The 23,552-nt window shown below is 46.4% G+C and overlaps 1 protein-coding gene across 6 annotated transcripts in view; it reads right to left on the bottom strand.

The window, feature by feature from the left end:
• LOC111255248 (uncharacterized) overlaps window positions 1–23,552 on the bottom strand; it is a 171,444-nt gene that overhangs the window by 34,602 nt on the left and 113,290 nt on the right. For all 6 annotated transcript variants that reach the window (XM_086987148.1, XM_086987157.1, XM_022817005.2 and 3 more), the window contains 2 exons: window positions 17,551–17,716; window positions 7,342–7,539 (listed from right to left, as the gene is read on the bottom strand). In XM_086987148.1, the coding sequence (XP_086843274.1) occupies window positions 7,342–7,539; window positions 17,551–17,716 (364 nt within the window). The remainder of the gene's footprint in view (window positions 1–7,341; window positions 7,540–17,550; window positions 17,717–23,552) is intronic.

Here is a 23,552-nt window from a genome sequence, read left to right as displayed (position 1 = left end):
TATATATATATATGTATATATATATAAAACTTTAAGGATCGTCGCTAATCCCCGGCGATTCCCCTTACAAAATCCCAACAGCCCGGATTTGAGAATTCTGACTGCTATTCCTCCGGTTCCGTCTGTCGCACCATAAGGCACCCCATCACACTGGGCCGGTGGAGGTAGCTCCAGCGCTACTTCTGTGTTACTCTACTTCGTCGTACTTTTTTCCTCCTTTCCTTTCCTCTGATGCGGCCCTCTTCTATCGTTCGTCGGCCACCGGCACCAACTAACGCACCCCATCCGTCGTCACAGCTGCCCGCACATGTTGAGCCCGCGTGGAGTCGACCACCATAGGGATAGTTTCGCGGCGGCAAAGGCGCGCTGCTTCCTTTTCGCCCACTAGTATAACACCTACTAAGAGTACAACGCAGGATTGGACCATAGTGTGCAACACTGAGACAACAGTGCAGCAAATATCTGCGGATCTGTGGCACAGCATCAGCTGAAAAAAGGCACAGACAAAAAGGACAAGCAGAGACCTGCGCGTTTGCTCGTTCGTTATCTGCGGACGTTCCTTACCGCATTCAAGTTGACTCCATTTGTCAGCCTGATGAACCTGGAGTACCGTGAGGCGCGTCGTCGTTCAACAATAGAACAGCGTGGACAAGAACGGAAAGACAGAAACGAAGAGGAGAAGTAGGTAGACGACAAAAAGAACACACTTCTCTTGTCGCTGTGCCACAAGAGACACCGTCAGCCGGGGTAAACGGGTCTGCCGCTGTATAGACGTGACGTCAGTCACTGGCTAGAGTAACGATACACATGTAGAAGTCGCAGTAATATCCAACAACACCATCGACACAATGTAGCGTTGCAGACATAAGTGAACGGGAGGAGCACGGGTGTGCGCAAAGATGCGGAAATGCCCGACGCGCGCTCAACGAAGTCATGGTCCAAGGAATCGCCGGAAGATCCTGCCCTCGCCAGAGTGGCCTCCGTCGGTTTGTCCGAACTCCAGCCATCCCCTATGCATGCGATGGTCGAAAAGAAAAGAACGTTATACGCATACATTGGTAGTAACAGTAACTATAACTGTAGCTACGGTGAGTAGACGTCGCGTCAGTCTCCTGCCCTTCGATACTGTTTTTATAACTATTACCTCTCCTAAGTGCTCCGTTCTGCATGCCAATTCGTATATTCGGTAAAACACACTCGATGATGAAAACCAACGAGAGAAAACAGGTAATCGTTTTCGATTTTGGGGCCTGAGAACAAGTGCACTGCTTTTGACCTACCTATTGCTGCTTACTAAGCCATAGGTAGCAATGTCTCGTGATCGCCCCCGATCGAGCCTCTCTCTCTCTCTCTTAAACTGACTCTCATCAAAACCACATGAGATAAGATCTTATTGCGGCAAACGAGCGTGAGTTACGTGGAGTAACAATGAGAACGTAAAGGACTGGGGAGATGCACAGACAAGAAATGATAGAACGATAATAAGTAGAGAAAGACTCTTCATTTCATATCGCGTTTTGTGCGTGAGTGTTTCTGTCTGCGTAGGTATAATGTACGAACGTAGTAGCCCAGCCGCATTCTGTGCCTTTCGCCAGCCGAAAAAACATTAGCGTCGATAAAAGCAAATGAAAGACGAGCAGTTACACTTATGGAGTAGGCTCACGCAGGCATATGAATCTCTACGCATCGCATCATGGCTATCGGTGTGTCTGCTGGCCGACTGGAGAACGTGTAACGGCTACGAAAGCAAATCTACGATATAGATATTTGCCTCCAGATTAAGAAATGGATGACATTCAACAGAACATACGTGTGGTTCGCCCCAGCTTGGTGTAGTGCTGGGTCAGGCGGAGAACGTTCGTTCTCGTTCCTTTCCAGGACCAGACAGTAATTTTGGCGTACCTGTTCAGTCAACCCGATTCATCTTTTGTGCCGAGGAGAGCATTGCGTGGGTGGTGTAAGGTATGGCAAAAGTAAGAAGTACAAAGCAGAAATGATCCCAATCAAAGACGATGTTCAGCAATGAAGAAGCAAGCTGCAGTGGCAGCACGTTCCTGAGCGATGCGGAGACTTTATCTTTGAGTAACTTCACATACACGATAGTATTGGAGTATATCCAGAGCATTTAGGCCTGGCTGTGCTATATCACATTTACAATAGAACGCGATTCCGCCTGTATTAGCAACTATTTCTCCATTACTTTGCATTAGGTCCATTTAAGTGAAGACACATTTTCAGCTTGTAAATACCACAGTAATGTATAATACAGGTGATTTTATGCTTTTTGTTTGGGTGGCAAAAATGTTCATAGCTATCTTCAGACTTGACATCTAAGTATATACGTAACGTTCCGATGGCTAGAAAGTACATAAAGCATTGCTGTTTCAAACCAGTTTGCATTGTACTGTCTTCCTTCTAGCCAACACTATGTTATTCGGCTTAACTATGTAAATAGAAGCGGCGACCCCAACAACAGCGTGGAACAGCACAATGTCCTTGAGAGTTTCTCGGTTGTTCTTAAACGCTTTGTTCTTTTTAAGTAGGGCCTGATTCTTGCGATTGAGAAAAATTTGCACCGTACATCCATAGCTACCAGCAACAGTAGCATAAAACCGTCATTATTGTCTCATTTCATGCCACTACAGGATGTTGGGGTAGCAGGTTGCATGAAGGAGTGGTAAAAATAAATCAATGGTATTTTCCTTTCTATGTGGAAATAGGCTCCGCCTTTACAGTGACATCGCCGCCAGCCAGCCAGCCAGCCAGCCGCCCAACAGAAACCGGTATCTCGAACACCCGCTTTTGCCCCACTTCATCCCATCGACTCTCGGGAGACGAAGGGATGAAGACCCGTCGATAGGAAAGCCTTTGCACTGTACCGTGCCGCTCCGCGCTTTCCTTACCCTTAGGAGCGTTACCCAACTCTATGCAGAAATGGGGTCGTTGCGGCCGTCTCTGCTGAATCGTTTCATTTCCTATTTAGCTATCCTGTGGCTATTATTTGCTTTCGATGAAGCTTTACCGCGCTGCTCCGCATTGCATTGCATTGCTTTGGTTCGCTTTGATCATTCATTGTTGTCACTGGTTCCCAGAGCGTCTCCGGCCGTTAATTGAAGCAGCTAGGAAAGGAAATGTTACTTTAAGTATGTGTGCTCCTACGTATATATGTATGTACCTAGTAGTGGTGCCTCGTTCAGAGGACTAATTGATGTACAGTTCTAGTGTTCTTATAACAAACATAAGTTAAATCATAAAGGAATAGCGTACCGTTAGCGAAAAAGCAGGCGTCCACATTTTGTTTTTTTGCGAACGGGGATCTCGGAAGGTTAGGAGACGAGTACGTTCAATCAAGATGATTACTTTCCCGACTATTTAATGGTACATCATCACATCTCTACTGCAACAACCCGGGCTCGACAGATTTAAGCCTCAGATACGCCGTAACGAACTTTGTTGTCTTTGCGCCCGAATCAGCCGTAGTGCAACCAGACAACGAATTCGTAACTGGACATGGTGCTTGTGGTGGTAGCCGATAGATCGATTGCGGTTAGCTAAACCTGATCGGATAAAGTGAACAATCATCTACCCCTATATCCAATCTTCATTCGTTGAGAAGAACGACATTGGTCGGTGGCGCCATAGAATAGGTGCACCTTTATCTCTGGATTCTCCCTCATTGAGAGTGAGAAGGCCTATTTCGCATTGTTCTTGTGATGAAGTGGCGCGCTGCTTCTCCCAACAGCGCCGGTATCTGGACAGTGTCAGACAAGGAACAAGCGGCAAATGAAAGAAAGAAAGAAAATAAAGAAGGAGAAGAGAAAGAAGCGCTGCATCAAGCCCATTGTCCGCGATGCGCCATCGTACAGTATTAGAACGGACGTAGGGAATCGACGTAAACGGGCTGAACACGATAGTTGTGTGGCTAACACGGTGAGTTTTGACCACTTGACTTTGCAAAGGAAGCCTGCTCAAGCGCCTCTGCCGCCTTCTCTCGTCCAACAACCAAATCATTCGGAAGTGGAGAAGCTGTAGGACGCTTTGTGAGTGCATGCTATTGCGTCGCTGCTGCTGGGAAACTGGTTCAGCGTGAAGTCCTGCTTGGGCCGACCAATTGGACTCCGAAAGCCAACAGCCAACTGGTCCCTCGACGCCGCCGACCCGTCCGAGAATGCTGAGAGCAACAAAGATAAGAAAGCGTCGATTGACAGAGTAAAGTCTCTGCAGGTAGCGAGTGTTAGGACTTTTCTAACCTGTGCAGTCTATACGACTGATGCTGGTTAGCGCCGGAAAGAAACCAACAAAAGCATAAAACGAATCAACGAGCAGCTTCTCTTTTTCAAGCGATTCGACGAATCGCATTGTGCGCCGTGTATTCGATGCGGCCCCGATGGAACCAACGACTCTGACGAAATCTCAGAAGATTTCATACGATACTCGGCGAGAGTGATGTTGCCGTCATGATATCATCATTAATAGCCAATGGAACGACTGTTCACACAGATGGACAGAGAGACCCACCGCAAGAAAAAGAAGTCACTTCTCTGACCGCCATCAGCAGCGGCGTTTCTATCATGTTCTATATAGCTGCACAGAACGTTCGTGTTTAGAGAGCGGTGCAGCGGATATCTGCCGGTAAATTGCCAGCTCTGCGTGTCCGCTTATCCGCAGTATATTCACAAGCTAAATTGGAAAAGAGCCCGAGATGGGGAACAAATGCTGATGGGACATAGCAGCGCTAGAAAGCTTGTGGGCAGTACAGAAGCACGTTATGACATCTGCACGTTTCTTATCAAATTGTTAAAAAAAAAAAAACAAAAAAAAAAAAGCATAGTTCTGTAACAGCCTAGCTAGTCTGTACACATCTCGGTAGCTCATATGATCTCTGCTTTGTAAAACTTGTTTCTCTGCTAATGCTGTCTGCACATTTGTACAAGCAGACGGAAACATATACACGGCGAGAGTCTAGAATTCATTAAAGTTGATACTCTGGGTGACGGGAGCGGCCTCAGCCGACGACTCGGCTGGCCAGATACGCTGTTCCAGCTCTTGCTGGCGACAGCACAGTGCAGAACGGCACACATGCACACACCCATAGACATCTCAACTAGTGAATAGGAAAGCCAGTCAAGCATTCGGCGCGCCGCGTTTTGCTGTAGTAGCCTGTTGCACAAAGATGCTTGTTGTTCTTGAGAGTTCGACGCCTCGATCGAAAAGTGCAGATTTGAGATACGACCAGATGACAGCCTTCGGGTGGCAGCGGCCCGGTGCCCGGCATCGGGTCGAGTCGAGCGGGCGGTCCGTCGGTCGATCAAACGGGCGAAAGTGAGAAAGACAGAGAAAAAAAAAAGGAAGATAGGCGAGGCGAGCGTGGTCACGATAGTGAATACGCCGGTGCTGCTGACGCTGCCTGCTCCAGAACTGCAACTGCGTACAATGGTAACTATCACTACATATATCATGATGGCAACGATCTAATTTTTCTGCTTCAATTGACATTAGTTCTATAGCGCAATAAAAAAATCAACAACGAGAAAGGGGAACTACGTAGAAATTGACGGCAGACAGACAACAACAACGTCAGCTGATTAGAGAATGCTGAGTTAACTTAAAACATACTTGGGTTGACCTAAGTTAAGGCCGCCATATAGTACAACGAATGAGTTTACACCAGCAACGAAAATGACCGTTTTTGCACTGCAACGGAGCCACTAATTAGATCGTGTCGGCACCCTGCGACAGCCTCAAGCCTGGTCCGGGCGGTAGTAGCAGTCCGTTTTGCGGTCAAATTGGCCAAATCACGGCTGATTAGAATATCTTTCAAAACAACAATGTAGTGGTCCATCGACGACTTTTCGAGTGGGGGCGAATATTTATGATCCGTTGACAACCTCGTTAGGCGTCGACCAGGCGATTCTCTCCCTTTCTTTAGCTAGCCAACAATACGCCGCTGCCATTAATTGGGGCGAAAAAAAAGCCAGCGATGCTGCTCGCTAGCGGCTGTATAGATAGAGGTGATGATTACAATTAAAAAGCTAACCCCAAGGGAGCCATTTCAGGTCTGGTCGTGTCAGAGCCTACAAGCCAGAGATCAGAGACCAGAGCAAAGTTAGCTAACTCAGCTTGTTCTGTCGTCGTCATCAACAATGCGAGGTCAGAGAGTCTTCTATGGTGATACATGCGGCTGCCTGCTCCCATGCCAACCCATAGCTAAGCATCCATCGCTGCATCGTTGTCGATTCGCTGTGTAGAGATGTGTGTCGAGCTGCCGTGTATACGCAGAGGAAAGTTACATCTTGCCGACTTCGGTTAGTCCGCGGTGCCGGGGCCACCGCGAGGGGTAACCGCAGCACATCGTCCTAACACCACTGTCCCCATCACCATTAAGCTCAATCCCTGTGCAGTCTTGCTGGGTTTGGAGGGAAAAAGGAGCTCAGGTCGAATTTCCATTCACGAACGATCGTCTGTCTGATCATCACCACTACGAATCGGGAAGAACTCCTCTTAAAATACCACCATCTTTTCCATTGACCTTGCGAATTCAACTAGTTTTCGTGTTTCACAGATAAAGCTGATACGGCTATCCTACCTTGTTTCGACATCCATATAATACTTACTGGGCTGCTACCATGGACGTGGTCACCCTGTGAGGAGGGAAAGGGAAACAGCTATTTCTATACATATATATATATATATATATATATATATATATATATATATATATATATAGAGGTTAACGATAGACAATTCCTTCGTGGTGCAACTCCTCGATTCGGTCTCATGGGTCGCTTGCTGCATAGTTTCCTACTCCCGACCCCATTCTACCCATCATCATTCCGTCCATGGAGAGCTCGTACAAAAGAGGCAGGCAGCGAATGAAGTGCCCGGAGTTGAAACACGGTGTCGACTATGAATATCACCTATCTATCTATTTAGCAGGAACAGCAGTCCCCATGGGGATGAATGCTAGCGCGGTGATTTAATCCTCCTCACCGCGAAATCTCAGCCAATAAAATCGAATAATCTGCTGTTCAAACGAGCTAGAGTGTAAATGCCGTTCCTAGTCGCCTGTGTATTGGTAATGAACGCAATGATCATAAAGAATGTACTGCTACTATCAGTGTAGAGAGGTGGGCACAGCCTGGCTTGAAAGTGTGACTATTCAATGCTTGCAAAAGAATGAAAACGGGTAGGAAGTTTGGTCGAAATTAAAGCTGAAACAGTTATATGTTTCGCGTTGGTAGGTGGCAAACAAGCTATAGCTGATGATGACTATTATTATTGTTTTAGAAAATGTGACGTGTGTTAAACTAGAGTACAAAGTATGATAACGAAGACACCGACCTGTTGATCGAGGATACCGAGGGAATGTTGTCCTGGTCGCAGACCTGATCGGCGAGGAGACGGTCCCGGATCTCCCAGGCAAACATTGTCGGATTCTGTTTCTTATAGTTGGCGATGGCGTCGACTACCTTGGGGGTCGCTACTTTAGGCTTGCTTCCACCGATCACTCCTGGGCGAATAGAACCCGTTTCGTAGTAACTAACATATGAAAATCAAATAAAGCACAAGCAAAGTAAGGGTGATTAAAACGTTACGTGGGACTTTAACTTAGGAAAGTAAGCATCAAGAGTATCATTTTATGTTAGTAATATTTGTGCGTAGACGGACACAATTTTTTTAGACGAGTGTGTTTGTGTGTGTGTATATATATATATATATATATATATATATATATATATATATATATATATATACAGCCCATCTTACGTCTTTATTGTATTAAATTTATTCATTAAATCCGTACGCTTAAATCTAGTAGGAGTATTTGTTAGCAATGTATACTGGCAATTGCACGGCTACGATTACGTCACACAAACTTAAGTGCAGACCGCAACGAGCTATCAATTAACTCTGTGATTCGATCGTTGCTACCGTCAGAAGGGAAGTTGATCGCGTGATTCTTCTTCAGGGTATATGAACATTCGATCCTGAGTGGCATGATTCGCGCGTTGCTTTTTCGCCTCTTCCAAAGGTCCGCCCCAAACATAATCTTCTCGTTTGTTCCCATTGTCACACCTCCATATTTACTCATGAGACTTAGACGTCTTAATCCGCTATTTCCTAGCTTTTGCTTGAGTAGAGCAACAGTCAAGAACCTAAGTAATCTGTATGTGGTGGCTTCAGTCTCGTTTATAGGCCACTTCTCTAGTAACCGCCTCCGCGAAACCACAACCCCTTCCCAGATCCATGTATGTAACGACGGGTTGACTTTGGTAAAGCGCATATAGTTCAGTGCAATAATTACATAAGCAGCTATTCCACTCGGATTTCCAGAAGTCTATATAAGACCCAGCAATAGAACGACGACCTTTTATGGTCCAAGCAAGGAATCTAGCGAAAAAAATCTATTGAAATATCGGAAAACAGACACGAGACCAAGGTTCATTCCGAAATTACATTTATATCGGCAAGGCAATATACAATTGAAAATTATTTGCAAAAACTACCCCTGTTGGTTTCGACCTAATGAAGATCGGTTGAACCGATCGTCTGCACATCTTTCGCTTGAGCAGAAGAGTAGAACGGCTATTAGCGTATGCGTGCGAGGAGCGCTTTGAGCGAAGGCAGCCATCACAATACTTTGAATGTGTATATGAACACAGCAAGGACATGGTAGATAAAGATGTGAAGTGCTCGAGCGTATGATGAGCTCGCTGTAGGAGGAGTGGCAAAAGCTACAACGGGGGCGCCAAACGATCATTGACAATTACATTCGACCCTCAAGACTCACCCGAGTTTGAGCTCGACTTCATCGAGCACGAAGTACGTAGAGCATGAAGTGATGAGCTTCAACAGCTACGTTGCCTTACTCGTAGCTCTATGGTTTGCTCATTGGCTTGCTGCTGCTGTCGACAACAAGCCACGCAGAGTTAGCGGGACGGAGAATCCACTCCGGGCTGAGAGTGCGCAGCTCTTCTATGCGTAGTCAACGGGGAGCGAGCACAATGGCAGTGTCAAACTCTTCAGACACATGTTGCGCTATCGTCCTTTGTCCGTCGGACCTTAAGGACAGATAGACTACCAGTCGAACCGCCACCGTGAGGAGAGCTGACTGAAATGTCCTCCTCATATTCCCGCCCGGCCTGATACTCGTTCAGTAGCCAATGTTTAGGGTTACTGCTGCTGCTATTTGTTAAGCTCAGCAGCGTCGATCGGTCTATGTATTTCGCTGTCGGTCCCGCCAAAGGCGCAATAAGTCTCTATGTATGCGGTGAAACACTGTACAGCAGCAACCGCATTTGCTGTATTGCTAGTTGACTCTGCTGAGAGCCCTGTGAGTGACCGGTCGCCGATAGACCTATGAGCTAGTACGACACAGATAAGGCCAGCACATCGGTCTGACTGACTATTCTGGCCGGTTGTGGGGTCGGAGACTTAGTTGAATGTGCTCTTCAACGTTGGCTCGCTTCGGAGCAGCGAGGAGCAGACGCAGCTGTTGAAAACCTCAGCTGTTTTTTGGTGCCTCTATTCGTCGACAGCAGTTGCTGTTCGTTTTGCGCCGGCCCGAAGTGACGAACGGCCGTAGCAGCAGCAGCAGCGGGGTGGGTACAATAGGAATGCAAGTGCACATATACTGTACATGCAAATCTTCGCGCTTCAAGTGAAGCATCGAAGAGGGAAGAAAAAGGCAGATGCTGCCGCTACCGCCACGAAGCGCTATTGTTTAACAGATAACAGACACACAGCGAACTACATGTGTACCACACGACGATGCTGGACTCCCTGTTGTGTGCCTGGTTGCAGTTTGCTAGTCTGTATCTCTGTGTACCGCAGTCACTAAGCTTCCAAGTCACTCAGTGGTAATGTATGCACTTTATATATATATATATATATATATATATATATATATATATATATATATATATATATCGCATAGTTACTCCTCATCCAAAGAAAACAAGCGAGCGGTCTGATCGATGTTCTCATTATTAACAGTTTCTGTGTATAGGAGTGTACAGGGGTTCGAGAATAGTTTTCGCCCCCGAATTGCGCTAAAGGCTACTTGCATAGACCGTAATTTCTTATAGCCGTCCGGCTTCATTATCGGGAGCCAGCTCAATGATAAGGCCAACTCCGGCTTCTCTAGTTCCATAGTGACGATCCGCCCCACCCTTATAGAGCATCGGCTTCGCGGCGAACCGCCATTGCAGTCTTTTGCCTTATTCTACCCGACCTTTACTATGAGCTGCCTGGACCAGTCAGGGGTTGCGTCCTCTCGCCATCGTTAGATTTTTCTTTCCGCTGGGTCCTTTTCTCCGGACCATAACATAGCTAATAAAGTCGTCACCCGAACAAATAACATCATCATCACGTACCACCAACCGCCTCTGTAAAGCTCCACTATCCCGTTTCGGTTTGAATGTCTTGTACGCTTGCGCAACCAGTTAATAACGAGAAAATCAGCTTCTATTTTTGTTGTGAGAGAAGATCATACCTGCTGGATGGAAGCAGCAAGACAAGGTAGCAAATGCATCTGCATAAGGCGAAGGCAAATCAGCTCTTGACGGTCAGCTATATCTTCTGCAAATCGAGTTCGACGGTTATTCTGTACTGAAAAACGAAGACAGAGAAAGAGAAGAAAGGGGCGCAGAAAGAAAGCGCTAGTGCGGGAAGACTTTGTTGGTGATGAGATTCCCCGTAGCAAAGGTAGTAGTTGCAATAAAGGTAGTTGTATGGTAATACGAATCGTAGCTGAAGCGGCGGCGTTGAAGCAGCTGTAACATTACCAACGTGAAAGCAATTCGAATACTCCCACGGCCGCCCGTTGCTGACTCCACGTTTAGTTTTGTCGCTTCAATTTTAGCTGATTATCTTTTTCACCTCCTTATTTTGCTTTTACTTGATATTTTTGTTCAGGAAATACATTACCGATCATCGGACCTCGTACACAATTCGTGTGACTGGACAGACCACTGCGAGCGAGTTCCGTGTCGTCCGAGGTCTCGAGACTAATCAGACCAACCTTAATCACGCATGGACGGACCGAACGCAAATACGTATCACACACCAACAATCCGGCCTGTGGTACAAGCAGTAGCAGCAGCTGCTGCTGCTGCTGCTGCTTTCCAATGTATATATATGCCGGAATTATTCTTTTTGTTTTTCTCATTGTTGTCAGCGACGAACGTTGAAAGAACGGCGGCTATTCCGTTGCAGTTTGTCTTGCTCTTGACGACTAGCGGCAACTGTCATCTCGACAATATTTGCTCGTAAACAGTGGGAATCTCTTTGCTAAGGCGGCAGCAGCAGCAGCAGCAGCAAGAGAACTGCCGCTTCATGGCGGACAACCATATCTTCGGAGTTACACTGTTGGCTTGACAAAGGGAAAAAGGCAGATATGGCGTCAATGAAGCGCTGCTGTTGCTACCGCTACCGCCATTCCCACTAGCGCTCTAGCAATGACAGAAGATTTCTTGACTTGCTCGAGATGGCTAGTAATAACAATGTCGTCTGCTGCTACTGGTTGCTACTTTTCAAACGTCCGGCTTGTGGACGCTTCAAACTAGCTTATGAGCACAACGACGATTCCGCCAACAAACGCCGGAAGGATTCTATCCATGGTGAGAATTGTATGGCGGTTAATAACGGAAGCCAGTCGAGATGATCCTCTATCATCAAACGCTAGTTTCGATCAATGGCGATTGAAATGACCCGCAAGCATAGGCTGTTTGTCGGTGGCGACCAACTCAATGGTGTCGGCTGTTGAATCAATTTCTGCTGCTGCTGTAGATGATGATAATGCTTCTGCCAATGGTGCAATAGTGATGATCATGCAGTTGAATGCCGTTGAAAGATCACGTCGCGCGGAGGCTGGTCCACCGGCGCTGGTCCGAATGAGGAGAACGGTCATCAACGGGACGGCGAGAAGGCTAAGTAATGTAAACTACACCGACGTAGCATTAGGGACGTCATCAGCAACGAACAAAATGATACGACTATTGGCTACGCTCCGTTTACAGCCGTCAAGAGTGAAGCTGCTGTAAAATGAAAAGTTGCCGTTGGAGACGAAGAGTGGAAGAGATACGGTACATAGGCATAATAAACGGACAGATAGCTTAGATTATAAACATCTTATATCGGTTCTATTGAGCTGCCTCTAGTCGCAAGAAAAGGACTATATTGTCATGCCTTTTTGATATTTTCAAGTGTATTCAATATAACATTAGTACGGTACTACATATCAGGGGGATAAAGCTCCTTCAAATGATTTTCTCAAGGCGTTATCCTCGTATGGAACTGAATAAACCTTGTTATAGCCGAAATTTAGTCTATAGTCCTATAGAGAATCGACAGGGCGATTGCATTTATCGTCTCCACAAAGAGCATCATTTACCATCAGCAAAACACATAGATGCATTTATTATGCCTCTATTAAATGTTCAGTAAATGCATTACCTTTCCACAGATGTATTTATTATAGATTTAATTTGGGTTAGGCATGTTATGCTCTGTGGTTCACCCATCTGTAAACAACAAGGTCAATCGGTTTCAACGCTGACTGGCCCCGGTGTACGAACATCCGTCAAGAGAACGGGTGTCCAGACGGCGGTTACCGCCAAGCTGGAAAAGGAAGGTCGCATGATCACCCGCTATTGGGGTAGAGGTTGGAGAAGATGGCGATACTAACTCAAAGCGACAGAGATCAGCTAGCCGGCCGCTGAAGCAGAAGCCGTAGCTCTGGACAACAGCAGTAGCAACTTCCTCACCTCCCTCGCTTCCTCAACCAAGTTGTGTCAGGTTGGCGTTCGCCCCTTCAAAGCTCCCCAAGGACTCGTATTGAGGCCAACAACAATTCTCTAGAGGTTCGCAGCTTCTTTGTCGTCTCAGCGCCTACTGACAGCCCCCGGTCTTCTAACTTTACCCTTGTAGCTGAAGCGGCTGCCAGCCACGGCTAGGTGCGGGTTGAGCGACTAGCGAGTATACGAGCGGACGATCAAGAGCTAGACTGGTGCACCACCTACAACGAACTAACTAACCCCCATGTCGGAGAGTGTCATGGTAATGTTTGAGAGCTGTGGCTGTCTATGGATAAGGGGGCGGTCGCTTGGTCTGTGTTGCTTGTACGAGGCGGGATAGAAGAGCAGGGCAATTGCTGAGACAAGTGCAAATCCAATGAATCGCTGGCCGTAAAGGACAGGAAAGAGACTGGGTTTGATGTGGCCGTACTTCAGAGGTGGTTGAAGCAGGAGTAGACCAAGTTGCCTTCATCCCTACAGGCTGGAAGGAACAGGGACCAATCCTCGGCCCCACACTTACCTCCTTGTTTTTTTACTACGCATTCGTGTTGTTTGTTATATGTGACAGGACGCCAGTAGAGGAATCAGTCTATTTGGCGATTACTCGAAACGCTGTCCAAATAGATTTATTGTACATACGTAGTTTAATGAAAATCAAAAGGGTTCAAAAAGTGTAAGAGAGGAAACTTCGTAGAAGCCGAGAAGTTTCAATATGGAAGCCTGAGACGGCAGGAAATAAAATTACATTTACTCAATGAATCAACAGATTTAAAGCTATTCACACTGGTTGCTCCGATTGTCTTAGAGCAGAAAACTTCATTTTAAAATAACCGTCATATAGTAGTAGCGGCCGTGGTAGGACTTCAGTGGTATATATATAAACAGGTAATGCCACCTAAATCCGTGACTTTTCTTCTACTTTGTTTCTAAGATTGTACCTAGGTAAAAACATATATTTCAGCGATTTTTTTTCATGTACTAGAAGTATAATTCCTACTTGAGTATTCAATATAATCACCGTCTACCACAAGTATAGCTTCAATCTGGGAGCAAAAACACTTACTGGTCGTTTTGAAAATACTCTTTTTTGTATCCGCAGATAGCTTTTTAATGGTAACCCTGTACTAAACTAAAATACGCTACATACGAAAAATCCATGTGGAATTAATTTTTGGGCTAATAGCAGGTCAAAATACCTAAAAGCGCAAAGAGATTACAGGAAAGTTCAAAAGATGCAAACAGCCTCAAAAAGACTAACCGTTAGATCTTTTTTAGAGGACTGACCCACCCGCTAATTAACTTTTACCCGTTAAAATTACCGTCAATTTTTTGTATAAAAAATCTAAGTATAATAAAATGGGTGTTTAGGCTCTTGCGATAGTTTCTTAAGATCGTCAAGTCTAAACTGTATTAAAGACCGTCCGGATTACATCATGGAAATCCTCTTTCGGATATGTATATGCATAATAGGTCGGTGGCAAAGTCAAACAAGCTAGACGTAGTTTAGCTACATAATATATATATTATTGGGCCCGTTCGTTATATACAGAATTTAACGAGGGATAAATAGGCCAGCTATGAAAGTGACTAGGACGACGATGATCATGATAACGCCCTACCTGATGAATTATTGTGGTCGCGTCAGTTACTCCTACTTCTAGTACTGGTGTCATGGTTAATATCAATAGTAATGGCTGTAACCAAGAATACCTTTAAAAGTCACGGGCGTCTGCTCGCGCTCCCCATTCCTTTCTCTTTTATTGACAAGCAGCAGTCGCCTATTGACGAAGGTTGTTTATGTCGGACGCGTCTCTTTACCTAAAGCATGCAAGTCCGAATCGAACGGATGGATGAAGCGCGGCGGCAGGTCAGCGAGTCAATTTGTCATCAGCAACTACGACAATGACTACGAAAGAATTAAGCAGTGGACCCTTCAGTCTCCGCCGGGCTTACTAAGCTCGCGCGTTGCTATAGCAATTGTCGAAGATGGCCAGCAGCCAGTGGGGCAATGAGGATTCACGATCGGTGGACTTGAGTGGATACACTCGTTGGGTCTGCGTGAACTACAGAGCTAATGCTCGTAGAAACAGCAATCATTTGTTGAATACCAACACAACGGAGTTACAATATGACTACATAAAACGTGAGATTCAGACAAGTTGGTAGTTATCATTCACGCGACATGCAAGATCACATAGAGGACCCCTGAGCCCCGCAGCGCTGAACGCATCGAAGTTACCAACGCTATCCGGTCCATATGACAACCATCAAGCCGCCATTTTGAAAGATTGGGCCACTTAGTTTACCTCCCGCTCGCACACCTCCGCCCTCCGTCCCGCCTGGCCATAGAAGTAAACAGTAACTCGAATAGTGTTCGCTGCCGTAGAAAGCTTACCAGTCACAGATCGCCGTACGATGAATACTATATGGTACCAGTGGTTTACGAGTGTAGAGCACACAGTGGAACAGAATTCAAATCACGTAGTTTGCCTGGCCAGGTGCGCGCGGGAAAGCTACAAATTGACTATTTCGACGGCGTCGACGGGAGGCGTTCACGTTGCTTTCTCGTGAGAGAAAGAGAAGGGGGTTCAAGCTTAGAGGGAGCATGTTGTATAGGCCGTCGTGGCAAGCGACGAAACGGCTGTTCCAGAGAAACGGGGATGTTGGCCTTGGCATAGAACCCGTAATGAGGGCCCAAGTCAAAGGGAATGATCTCAGGATCCGTACACTCCTCCCTTGTGATTTTCCTTGATGAGAAGAACGTCCTATTAGATATACAGTTTGAAATATATGGGCGTATTTGTTTATATACGCGAATAAGATCGTTTCATCCATCACTTCGGCCATTAAAACACGACCTGAGCGGTGTTCTTGCTTGCGGTTATTCACCAACATTCATTTCACTAGAAGTCGGCAGCCCAATGACCCGATGAATCTCTTTATAAAGGGAAAGTCTCTTTAGCACTGCCTATCTGTCTGTCTAAGGGTTCGTTCGATGGGGCCTGCTAGTTGTATTGGCCGACACACTCGTGAACACATTGCCCTTAGCTCTGCTGGATGACTATAATCAACATTCATGGTGGTCGCCTATATCCCGTAACCGTAGTGTCGTGTATGTCCCGAAATACAACGGTGAAGGCAAAATGTCCCTCATCTACAGCTGCTGCTCTTCAATCCAAACAATAATACATCGATATACATTTCTTCACAATCTCTTGGTACACCAGAGTCAACATCGCAGCTTCAGACACCTGTAGCGCTGGAGCGGACGTCATTCTGCTTATCCGAGGTCCCGTATCTGTTTCTAAGGCAATAATAGTTGAACGGCCATTTTCCTTTCATTTAAACCGAAAGAAGATGTTGCTGGTTCGTTTGGCTGAGAACAGCGGTGCCCGTCGTCGACGTAGTAGCCAACTGTAATGATGAAGGGACGCTATCAAAATTTCAGAGCAACGTCTGTATCGGAAAGACCTCAGCAGTTTAGTATATTTCCATTATTATGTTATGTATCTGTTCCGACTAGTCGCTGCTGTTATTGTTGAAATTATGATAGCTCCACCTTCATCGTGCGAAATTCAGACAGGCGCTTTTGCTGCTTCGTTTCTCCTGTCGACTAACTCTTCCGTCACTTCTTTACGTCTCGTCTCGGAATGTCTTTATTATTACGGCCGGCGTTTTACTGTCCAACGCTTGAATCTTGCCACAACTGGGCGGTGTAAAAGGGCAACTCCGATGGGGCCGGACAGATAATAATAATGTCGCTGTCCCTGCGAACGAATCAGCTGTCGTAGTCGTAGTCGTTCACAAACAGTGAAATGCTTCGTTACAAAGTTTGCCAAACCGTATCGATTTGCCGAATTAAAAGATTCTTTTTATAAAAAAAATATATGTATAATAATATAAAGACATATAATAACATAAACATGTACACCTATGTACATACAACAAAGATCTACGCAGTTCATTAACAGTGTTTGAAATATTGGCCTACTCAAATAGATATCAATTATAAGCGAAATAGGAGAACATTTGAGTGGTGGGATCAGCACATTGAAGTTCGAAATTTTTTGCAATACTGCGCGGTTCAGATAAAGGCTGACAGTTATGCTATTGCCGCTGTCAGTGACGATGACAAGTTTTGACAGCATTGCCTCTGTTCGACCTTCGACACACCGAGCGTGAAGCCTGCAAATACTGTTCCTCAATAATAGCTACGAGCAGCGGCGGTTGGTGTCCCATCGTCCTGTCATTGTCGGTGAGTAGAGAAGACAGCACTCTGGCAGGGTAAGTGGGTAAGAGAGAGTCTTGCTGTTTCGAGGGCCTCATCGCCTGGCCAAATAGTCTAGCACGTGATTGTACTACTGCTGCCGCTGCTACGACCAACAGCGACAATCGCCAATCGTTCGATTAGAACAGCCTAGTACTGAAGATGCAAACTTTCCAAAATCAACTTTCTCAGGATAAGGCATCTTTCTTACCTTACCAGGAGCCGACAGTGTTAACCTAATGAGTGACTTGATGATGGTGCTAATGCTTATTCTCTTCGCTTATTTTGAACGTAAGGAAACGATCCGACCAAACGTGTCAGCTTGATAATTGTTCTGGATCGATAGGTTAGGTTCCGATACGCGACTACAGAGTACACAAGTGTGTGTCTACGCTATTTATTTCTCATATAGATGATTAATTTCTCCAATAACAACTAGAATAAACAGCTCACTAAAATTACTCAGAAGACGTTGTTTACGCTTACCGTCCTAGTATCTTGGAGACGCAACCGTGTGAGACCCGCAGCTGTCGGCTGATGTCACATGGTCGTACGCCCTGGTGGGCAAGTTCGACAATGCGTTGTCGAACGACATCGGGCAAAGGCCGACCGTTGACAAACACTCCGCCCAGTTGGTTCACGCCGCCGTGACCTGCAATAACATCATAGACACGCAGAAAGATACTCGAATTATCACTTACTCATTAATTGAACATTTCCGAGATTCACTTTTCTTGGCATTGCAGAAGTGGATAGTCTTTCATTCTTTTGTTCTAATCTTTCGTTTCATTAGGTTTAAAAAAATAGCACTCTGCAGATTTATTTATAGAAAAATGTTATTTTTGTGTTCATACTTAGTTCCGGATGCCGTTTTCTGCAAAAAGCAGTATTTCTTCTGCAAAGTGTTAAATCAATAAGATAACAATAATAATAATAACACTGGTAATAATGTACATCTGGCAGTGCAAGTAGGCTCAATCTACCATAATAACTCTCTAGTAGTTATTGCTTGGTAAGAGGCCACGCCACGCTAACACAGTCGGGCGTGCAGATTGTACACGGGTTAAGGAGGTCCCTCTCGTGTGGGTCAGTAAGTGGATGGCGGCAGTGACGACGACCGGGGCGGCGTGAGTGGTGCTACATTATGTCCGTGTTGACTACTCAGTGGCCCACCATTAGTCGGCTTCGGGAAAGAGAGTGCTCCTCATAAGAGCTTGGGCTCCGTTTCGGCCAGCCTAGGGCTGATTTGGAATAGGACAGGGAAAGGGGGCACTCCTGGAGGCTACTCCCGGTAGCAGTGGGTACGACAGAGCACTACTACTAGTGACGCTCGTCCGTGGTGTGCCAGTGTGAGCACAAACGCGAGCCACTTCGTTTCTGCACCGCCGACAATCTCGTGTCCCTTCTTCTACATGTCCTGTTTCCACAAGCTGTCGCGTCTTGTACATTGGGGGAGAGCAGCGGGGACTGGAATTGGCTTAGAGCCAGGTTCGAAAGCGGAGAAAACGACTCACACATACACTCACATACTGGACTGCTGCTGCTGCTACTGGTGCTTTCTCGAAGAAGTTGCGACGATCGAGCAAAGGAACTGGTCCTCATGAGAGGAGTGTACCTTAGTCGGCCCTTCCGGGAGTGGGCTTGAGTAGCAGAAGAAGAAAGGACTCGCGGACAGGCTGCCTCCCTGTTCGTACATCGTTCGTTGTCGCGCTGGGAAGCTGTAGGAAAGCTACGAAGACTACTAGTAAGAGAAGAGGAAGCAAGAAGAGGAAGTGGAAGATTTATCAGGAGCTCGAGGGGAAAATGCCACCGTTGAGGCTGTGACGGAACAACCAGAGGGCATCGGACGGCTGCTAGTCCCACCCCCCGCAGTAGTAGGGGCTTCCGAACGGGATCTCACTTTCTTCTGCTCTACAGGCTAGACCAGCCAGCATTGCGGAACAACTCCCGCTCCGCAACTCAAAAGGCAGCTGTAGCCTCTAAATGGGGCTGTGTCTGGCCGACCGGGTCTACCCCGTTCCCGTACGCTACTCCGTCTAGCCCGTCGCTCGATCGAAGTACTATACCAAGTGAATAGCACAACTCGGCAATCCGCGTAGCACTCTCTAGATTTGCAATGGCAGTCGTAGTACCTAGAAGAAGGTTGCTGCTGCCGCTACTGCTGCTGCTACCACCAAAGAGTAGCAGAGCTCCACCACCGCCATCAGTACATACGGAACAGGAAGAAGAGAATCGATTGGAAGGACAGAAAAAAGATCCACCGGCATCAGTAGGACAAACAGTAGTAGTTGTAGTAATAGTAGTAGTAGCAAAACAACAACAACAAAAATAAGGGTGATTGCTTGCTTCTTCAATGAAGGAAGGTTCTTGGCGGTGGCAGGCTTTCGATTCAAGCCAGGAGAGAGTGGCCTACCGGTCAGTCAGACCTTCATACAGTAGTTCGTTGGTGCCTATTGTGATTATCGTTGTTACCATGTTTCCATCAGATTCGCTCTTCCTTCTCGGGACTGCCAATCAGCAGTTTCTTCGTACGACTATGGCTAACTTGCTGGCAAGCGGTAGTCGGTTGCCTACAATAGAACAGAGCACGCCGGAGAGGACTGTAGTATCGCGCGGGTGCTTGGCATTCTGCCGAACAGAAGGACAACGACGCCGATACAGGCGAATGCTGCACCCGTGCCACCGGTACCATCGCGAGAGGCCTCTACAGAGAGCGCCGACGGTAGCAGCAGCGGCAGACTCGATGCGCGGTTCAGGTCAGTCTATCCGCTGCTGCTGCTAAGCTGGCGGAGCGTTTTAATCACATCGCTATCTCTCAGCCTGTTCCTATCATCGCGGCGGCGATGACGATATCATAAACTCATCGCGATAACGAATGAGCACAAGGCAGCGAAGAACAAATGCGCGCAACGAAAAGTCATTACGGATCACGAACGAGTGAGTGGCTAGATTGATAGCGCCGGTATAACAAATGATTAGAGGGTGAAAAATATGCAAAGGAACTTGTTCTGTTGGCTTTTAATAGATACATATTATAGTTGTTGCAACGACAATGGTACGATCATTTCCAATTAGCTAATCAAGTGTACGTGGAAAACACATTAATGTTAGATGTTGGAAATCCAGCAGATAAGGTCAAACTGGCTCTTGAAAGCAACGACAAAGATGACGCTAAAAAATGGAAAATAATCTTTATGTGCTTTACAAACGCAAAAGCTATTCAAAAAAATAAAGTTATATAAAAAACGTGGTCAGCAAAAATCAGAAGGAAAAAGCCCTCATTGCAAGGCTGCTAGAGGCGACAACAAGAACACACGTGTTCACATTCAACAATTTATCTTCCTATGCGCTCTAACTCGCTGCCGGCAACGTCTGCGCACAAACGGCACAACTGAAAAAGAAAATCACTTTCATTTTTAATTTTTATCAGCAGCTTCGTCATTGTTCTACTACCCGATGGGTAAGTAATACCATTTTGGGGCAGCGGACCGGTGTGCCACACCGTTGCTAATGGTCGAGTCTAACCAATGTAACACCATACATGTCTTTGTCCTTTCGTAAATCAGCGCTCAAAAACACAGCGCGCGCTGCTGCTGCTTAGACGGCGGGTTAAGCGGCGTTGGAGGTCCTTCAAAACTCTCTTTCACTTACCCCTATGTTGTCGTTTGGTCTATAGCAGCAGTCAGTGACGTAGCACCGACGAAATGGCACTGGTTCATCGTATTTTGCTGCCGCTCTTAGCCTGCCTTCTTTCTCCACTATCCAGTGTTTCAATCGTATCGTTGTCGTAAGTATTAGGGAAAAGGAGAGAACGAAAGCTGCCTTGTCTCGCGTTCGGCCGTTCCGTGAGATCTGTTTGTCGCTTTGCGGCAACAGCGACCGAAAAGCGCTATGGAGGAGATCGCGTTCGGCGACCTGGGATAGCGGACATTTTCTTTTTGCTGCGCCTGGTGTTGGTGCTGGTGGCGCACTCTACCGTCGCCGAAGCTACTAAGGAACATCTTTTGTTGGTGCTGTTTACGAGACCCGCCGATACGTCGCATTACTTCCAAATGGTTTTTCTTTTTCCTGTCGACCTTTTCGTCTAGCACCGGTAGTGATGGCTATGTTTGTTCTCTTCCCGCTACAGTAGATGCCCCCTTCGCTAACTCCCGTCATTCTTATTATACGGAGACGGCAACGGCAAGTAGTACCGTCAGTGTCATAACCACCCGCTGTTTTGAGCTCTCTTGTTAGACGAGAGGAGTGAATTAATCATATTATTGATACAGCACCTTCACGCGGACCCATACACAGAGAGAGACGATACGCAGACACCAGGCAACGCATCTACAGTGGACTTAAACAACGGTAGCAACAAAACAAAAACATGAAAGATGACTACCCAGCTCTGCCGACTACGTAGAGCCCCACAATCACACGGGCATAAGGACTACCCCTAATGGCAGGCATATTGTCCTTTAGAGCAGTGGGCAGCATCTCGGTTACGGAGGTAGGTAGGTATACGCTTTAGATATATGTAGGCATTACACAAAGCTACGGCGGATGATCGACAACTAACGACAGCCCCAAATACAGTCGTCATTGTAGAATGATGTGCGACGATCAAATTGAGTCAAATATAGGCAGAATACCTGTGAAACGAATAGACTTGGTAGGAAGTACACTACGAAATGCGAATCCGATCCTTGCTTCAAAAAGTTATTAAATATAAAAGGTGTTCAACAGTAGACGATTTCGGTCAATCTAATAAAAACTATAAATATAGTATATTACATAAGGAGAGAGTAATTTGACATTAACTAAGGGTTACCTAGTGATTAAAGCTTGCGCCGTTACTGACCAGTGTAGCATGGGTGCATATAGCTAAGGCGCGCTTATCTCAACGATGGATGGCTGTGGTAATGGCCACAAGGATAAGATCTGTGGTCATTTGACACGACTGCGTATCACGGCAGACGGCAGATATAGCTGCTTTTTTCTATCGGTTGGTAGCTCCCTGTTCTTTGGCAGGGACTTTCTCATAACATGGCGTTATTTTTGGACTTGCTGTGATCTTCTATTGTGCACCTCCTGTTGCGCGTCCGGTGCCTGCTAAACATTGAGTCGATTGTGCAGCTCGAAAATTTACGAGATTGCAGAAAGTCATATAGCCACATAGGCAATACAAATATGGTACTTAGATGTGGGGTAGCTGTGAGGTGTCGTACCCGATCGTATCTGCGGCTCGAAATGCATTTCACAGATTGTAAACCACCAAATCTTTTACTGTAGAGTGCGTGGCTTCGTGGTTAGCTGGCAAAAACATCTCATTTGTTCTCAGTCTAGTTCCCGTGTCCTTCTGCTATTGCCGCTGTTTATCGCCTGAACAGGTCACACGTATCCACTAACAGAGTGAACTGTTAGTGCTGCTGGTCCCTTCTGTGATTGTGTTAACTGAACCAGTCGGTACATACATACACAGGCAGAAAGAAGGACAAAACAAGCACTGGCATAGTGCTTGCAAGCAAAGATCTACGGAGACTTGCCGCCGAATTTGTAGACGAATATATAGACATAACTATCGCTGACCATCACTATGAGAACGGATAAAGTCTACGCACGGTCTAAAATAAAAAGAGCAGTTCGTTTATTTTTATCTATTTTCCTCTCCTAGCGACCTCCAACAAGGTAAATGAGAAAAAAAAAGTGAAAAGGTCTTTTTTTCCATTCCCGCCTCGAAGGTTTTGGGCGCTCGGCTGGGGAAAAACACGCCACCTCACCATTAGCCATTGACATTGCGCCGGAAAACGCGACTGCATTGGGAGTCACTACGACGCAACGGGGCCTGCCTGCCGGCGAAGTTCCTAGTTCTATAGACAATTGGCGCTGCGAGCCAAACATCAGCGGCAGGAGGGTGTGTGCACAAGGAAGGAAATAGAAAGTTAGTTGAACACTTGAAGAAATGATATATGCGTGTACATATGTGGTCTGTGCTTGTTCTACCCTTACGAACGTTGCGGCTGTCACTCGGACGATTTCGAATGCAACTTCACGGCTATTTTTCGCTGTTGCTGCGTCTGCTCCTCGGGCTCTCGAGTTCTCCTCGAAGCTCTGTTTTCAGACTTCGCGGCCATTGTGGATGGAGAGGGACACAATGAATGATGATGGCATCCACGAAATATAGCCTCCATTGCTCTTTTGCAGTATAACTTGCGCTTACAGGCGCAGCATGGGAGTCGAATAGCTATGCGCTAGTGCACGATTTTGCCTAAATGGCTAGTATAGTTGAATAGTTGTTTAGCAACGCTACTGATTGATTCGGCAATCGTGCCGGAAGAGCGATGTTCGAAGGGCCGGAACTCAGGCCGTCTGAAAGGGCTAATCGGCCCGTTTATTGGGGAGGGGCACTCTATTTCGCCACAGAAGGCTTGTTAGAGAGCTCCTTTTTCTAGTCAGTGCAGCTGATACTCTCTCTCTCTCTCTCTCTCTTACTCTCACACGCATAC

The sequence above is a fragment of the Varroa destructor genome, unplaced genomic scaffold, assembly GCF_002443255.2.
Source record: "Varroa destructor unplaced genomic scaffold, Vdes_3.0 BEIS01000001.1, whole genome shotgun sequence".
Lineage (NCBI taxonomy): Eukaryota > Metazoa > Arthropoda > Arachnida > Mesostigmata > Varroidae > Varroa > Varroa destructor.
This window is presented reverse-complemented; position numbering and strand designations above follow the sequence as displayed.